Source organism: Hydra vulgaris, chromosome 11, assembly GCF_038396675.1.
Source record: "Hydra vulgaris chromosome 11, alternate assembly HydraT2T_AEP".
Lineage (NCBI taxonomy): Eukaryota > Metazoa > Cnidaria > Hydrozoa > Anthoathecata > Hydridae > Hydra > Hydra vulgaris.
In genome coordinates this window covers 4,114,528-4,120,308 of record NC_088930.1, presented here as the reverse complement: position 1 = coordinate 4,120,308, position 5,781 = coordinate 4,114,528, and the positions used below count along the sequence as shown (strand labels likewise).

Genomic DNA, 5,781 nt, shown 5'->3' with positions numbered 1-5,781 from the left:
CTATGGTTTATCCACTTTTTTTCAGATAGTTAATGTTGGTTGGCACAATCAATTGGTGCATAATCCTGAACAAGCAAATCATGTTACATTTTCTCAGTTTTACCATCATGTAAGACAAAACTTCTGAAAAACCACAAGTCTGTACACATCATAAGTCTGTACACGTTGAGCTAAAAGAGTTAGAATTAAATAATTTAAGTGAAAAAAAACATACATAGATAAAGAGAAAATTAGTGGATGATGGTGAGCTCAATCTATTAGAATCGTCCACAAATCAGAACCAGACTTGGCCTACTAATTTACACGCGTATAAATTTTGACTAACTCCCTTATTGATAATTGCAACATATAATCCAGCAACATTAGTGGGTATTGAATGTTTTTGAAAATATGTTAATACCTTTGGTTCTAAATTTTCAATGCCTGCCTCTGCCAAATTTACTAGCCTATTTAATGAAGAACTTTCTGTTTTAACGAGAAAAACTCGTGACCTCATATCTAAAGACAGACGCTTCACAGTATGCCTGTGATATGAGGTAACGAAGTTTAAACAGAGTGCGATATTACAATTTGTTGTCATTGTATTTGGATGGTTGTTACCTAAAGTTTTGATGTCTATTTTATTAACAGAGTAACAAATTTCTAAAGTTTTGTTATATTTTCCCATATCGTACAAACAGTGTGCGATATTATGCTTTGTTGCCATTGTGTCTGAATGGTTGATACCTAAAATTTCATTTATTTTACCAAGAGAATAACATATTTCTAAAGCTTTGTTATATTTTCACATATCTAGCAAACACCTTGCAATATTATGTTTTGTTGCCATTGTAGATGGATGGTACATACCTAAAATTTTAGTTCGTATTTCATCAACAGAATGATAAATTTCTAAAGCTTCGTTATATTTTCCCATATCCCATAAACAGAGTGCGTACAAACAGTGTGCAATATTATGTTTCCTTGTCATTAAAGATGGGTGGTTAATAACTAAAATTTTAGTTTTTAATTTATCAAGAGAATAATAAATTTCTAAAGCTTCCTTATTTTTTCACAGATAGCACAAGCAGAGTGCGGTATTATGCTTTTTTATCTTTGTAGTTGAATGATTAATACCTAAAATTTCAGTTTATTTTTTATTAACAGAATAATAGTTTTCTTAAGCTTCGTTATATTTTCCCATGTGGCAAAAACAACTTGCGATACTAAGTTTTGTATAAAGTGTGAGTTTATTTTTTTCACCATAGGTTTCTTCATTAAAACTTCGAAATATTTTTCAATATTTCGATTGCTTCTTCAAATAAACCTTTACATACTAATAATTTTTCAATAGAAGTTGTCTTATGATGAAAAGTTTTTGAAAATCTATTTCTGTTATCGCAAAACATATAGATAAAATGAAAAACAGAATGGTTTCCGTCATCCAAGTGGTTTTTTGCTTCGTTTAACTTAAATGTATAATAATTTTCGAGTAGATTAAAATACGTATCTGTGCTTGAATTTTTTCATTTGCATGTCAACTGTGTTAGTTCGTACAATGAATATTTTTTTTCATCGCAGCAGTTTAGTAAAGAATAACTCATTAGTAATCAAATTGCTTCATTTATTAAATGTTCATCGTTTATTTCCATTTGAAATTTGGAATATAAATTGTTTACTGATGTTTTGACAATCGCAACGAGATAAACAGTTTAATAGTTTAAATGGAAGAGGTTTTGATATTTGTAATTTTAATAAAACTAAATTAATTGCTTTTATTACAGATTTTGATTCTTCTTCAGTAGGAAAGCTATTATTGTCTAATATTTCCGAAAGATTTAGTCTATATCAATCTATGTATTTTTCAATCGAAATATCGTGCATGTATTTTACTGCCTGAGTAATGGCAAACGGATGATAACCAAGTTCGATAATTTAGTTTTTTATGTTTTCATTTGTGTTTTCTTTAGCAGTATTTTTTACATAAGCGAATGCTTCGTCAGAAGAAAAAACATCTACAAACATTTTATTTACTTTATTTGACCATGTTCTCCATTGAGATGTAAATGAATTCGGTTTTCTAGAAAAGTACATTGAAAAATTTTTAATGCTTTTATAGTCGACTTTGTCGAAAATATACAAAGTCTTTTCATTTTTATAACAGTAATGAACTTTTTCAACAATCACTTCTATATTCATTAATCACCATTTGAATCATGGACTTCAAGTCCTAATATTTGACATTGGTTTCTCATAGAAGTTTGCAACTTTCCAAATGCTGCGTCTATCCAAACAAAGTTTTAATAGAAGTTATAATAAGTTTGACAATATCTTCTGGCAACATGTGTTTTTCCGACACTCGACAATCCAAATAATACCAAAGTTTTTTTATTTTCATCTTGTAAGAAAAAATGTTGAATTTCACGAAGTAGTTTTTCAAGTAAAAACAAATTTTCTGAAAAAGGTTGAACACCTAAAATTTTCTGAAAAAGGTTGAACACCTAAAATTTTCTGAAAAAGGTTGAACACCTAAAATTTTCTGAAAAAGGTTGAACACCTAAAATTTTCTGAAAAAGGTTGAACACCTAAAATTTTCTGAAAAAGGTTGAACACCTAAAATTTTCTGAAAAAGGTTGAACACCTAAAATTTTCTGAAAAAGGTTGAACACCTAAAATTTTCTGAAAAAGGTTGAACACCTAAAATTTTCTGAAAAAGGTTGAACACCTAAAATTTTCTGAAAAAGGTTGAACACCTAAAATGAAAAGTGTGATTAGTTGTTTTCATATCTTGAGCAATACATCATGCCTAACTTAAATTTTTTTTACAATTAGTTTTTCTAAATATTGTTATAAGATTTAAACTAATAATAATAATTTTGTAAAAAAACATTTATTCAATAGTGAAAATATTTAATTAATTAAAAAAAAATTTTTTTTCCATAAAAGCTAGCCCCGCGAAACTTAAGTTAACTTACACCGTGAGCCATTTATTCAAAAAACAATTTATAGATCTTGAAAAACGGCAACTTTTTCACTTGCTATTACATAAAAAAAAAGATCCACAACTTCGCAAAAAGGCCCTTAGGCTACCCCATATCCACTTTCTTTGGGGGGGGGGGGTGGTAGCGAAGTCACTACTCTGCTCAAATTTTTAGAGATAACTTTTTCTCATTTAACCTACTCTTTTCTACTTAAAGTAAAATTAAAGCAATGTTCCAAAACGTCTCAATATCTCCTATGACCATGCGCGAATCCAATACAAAGCGAATCAAATCAAATATATTTTCAATAAAATTGTTACATCAATATTTTATGAATATTTTAAATGTATATCAACAAAATGTCTTTAACATTTTATGTTTCATGTATAAATGTAGAGAAAATTTGTTGCCAAACGTATTACAAAATCTTTATTGTATGAAACCTAAAAACAAATATAATCTTCGAATTAATAACAATCTTATTGCCCTTTTTTGCCATAAAAGCAAAGACCAGTTTTTTGTTTCTTATCGAGGTCCTTATCTCTGGAACAAAATAGTCTTACCAAATTTTGATTTTTCTACCCAACTGACTTTTGCCTCATTCAAACAAAAACTTAAAAGAATTATATTTTTAATTGAAAATATTTTGATTTACTTTTAATTGTTTTTTTGTTTTGTTTGTTTGTTTATTCGTTGTTGTTCTATTTTGTATATTTTATTTATTTTTTAATCTTGGCTTTTTAAAATTTTATCTTGGTTTTTACATGTTTTTGCATAAAGTTGTATTATTATTATTATTTCACTTAAGACATTGTATTTTTATCAAAAATTAACCATATATTGTAAAGGGCTTCATGACAAGATCCACATGATCTTCTAGAAGTCCTGTCGTTACTAATGTAAAAATTGTAAAATATAATTGGTTATTGTAATATTTTTAAACGGCAAAATATTTAAAAAAAAAAAAAAAAAAAAAATATTTGCAAGGAATAATAAGTACTAATATAAAGTACTAATATAAACCTGTCAAATTCAATAATACTAAATAGTAAATAAAAATAATAATTAAAACTAGCTGATTTGACCTGTAAAAATACATCTAAGAACATTTCTAGTTATTTCGTAATGTTTGAGTTTTTTAAAAAGAACTTTGTGGTCTATTGTATAAGGCTTTAGATAAGTCAATGAAGATGCCTAAGGTATACTTAGATTTTTCAAGCGATTCAGTGATACTACGTGTTAACTGGAGAATTGCGTGTTCCGTAGAGTTATTTTTTATAAATCCATACTGATGGTTAAATAACAAAATGGTTTTCATTAAGATGTATGTTATACATCTTAATGAAATCTTAATGATACATAAATTTCAATAACAGAATTTAATGTATCTTAATGATACATTAAATTCTGTTATACATAGTTCTTTGTAGAATTTTGAAAAAACTGGAAGAAGAGTTATTGGGCGATATTTATTAACATTTGTTAGATCTCCTCCTTTGAATATCGGTCTAACTTTTGCTACTTTAAACTGATCCGAAAAAAAAAATTTAAGATGAAAAAATCTTAAAAAGAATCTCTTTAATAATTCCGTATGAATTTTTGTTTGATTTTAGCATACTAAAAGCAGTTTCAAATTCCTCAAATGATCATTTGAAATAATCAAGATTAGATGTTGCAATCGACCAGATATAAATTATTTTTTGTTGTTAAATTAGGTCAAGATCAGATAAAATACTTGTTTACTTCAATTGCTATTTTATCAAAACCATATATCATTCCGTTATAAATTGTAATGCCACATCTTTTAAGCGCATTGTTCGGATTTGGTGTTAAAGGCCGTCACCATTTTAGACAATTTTTAATCCCCTCCTCCTCCTTTCTTGACGATTTTATTTTTTTTCCGATACCCTCATTAAAAAGGGTTTCATAAAAATGGGACCCCCTGCCTTTATTATTAAAAATAAAATCCGTTCTAAATTCACACATTTTTATTGAAATTTTTCATATAAATAACATTTTTCTGTGTTTAAATATTATTCAGCAGCTTAATGGATATTTCCACGTTTGTTCGTGTAGGCCTTCGTGAAAAAAGTTTTTTGTTTTATTACCATTATTTATTACCATTATATATTAAATTTTATCAAAGTGTGCTATGGGACGTGCGCAGCTCTTTGTCCATCCAAGGATTTTTTAAATACTTGTCAATTGATATGATTGGAATAGGGCAATCCAATTCGTCTGAAATAATCGCATCATTTGGAATATTAAGGCCCTTGGTTTTAATTTCGTCCTCATCAAACCATTCAGCAAAGGCTGTGTTCTCTTCTACCGCAATTATAGCCATTAACTCTCATTTGCCCTTGGCTGCAATGCAAACAGGTTTAACTCGCAAAAGTGTGGTGAGATGCTTTTTTAACATGACCTGGGAGGCAAAGTACAAGTAACAATGCTTGCAGATTCTCTGAGACAAATTTGATTGCACAGAGGGACAAAACAAGTTGTATAAAGGAAGTTTAAATAATTTTAATCATTGAGGATTGGGGTTCTGAATATTAGAGGCAACAAAAAAGGCTACAAATAAGGAGGATAATTTTTGCTAGCGACAGCTTTCAAAACATTTTCTGACCAGCAGATTGGAGTAGGTAGATGCAGATTTCGACAAGGGATACATGAAAATAAGAGCTCCTTTTCAAGAAGCAACATTCAAGACTTTCACATTTCACAATTTGCGTGAGATATTGGCACAAGAGTGGCAAACCCTTCCCAAATTTTTGACTAGAGGTGCGGAGCATTGAGCTCTGCATCTCTAGTCAAAATATAT

At 28.7% G+C, this 5,781-nt stretch overlaps 1 protein-coding gene across 1 annotated transcript; it reads right to left on the bottom strand.

Moving 5' to 3' along the window:
- Nucleotides 1–274: 274 nt before the first annotated feature.
- LOC136086792 (uncharacterized) lies at nt 275–5,304 on the bottom strand. Its single transcript, XM_065809281.1, has 4 exons — nt 5,159–5,304; nt 3,524–3,573; nt 850–990; nt 275–726 (listed from the first exon to the last, which is right to left on the bottom strand). The coding sequence occupies exons 1-4, from the start codon at nt 5,302–5,304 to the stop codon at nt 275–277; spliced, it is 789 nt and encodes a 262-aa protein (XP_065665353.1).
- Nucleotides 5,305–5,781: the final 477 nt, after the last annotated feature.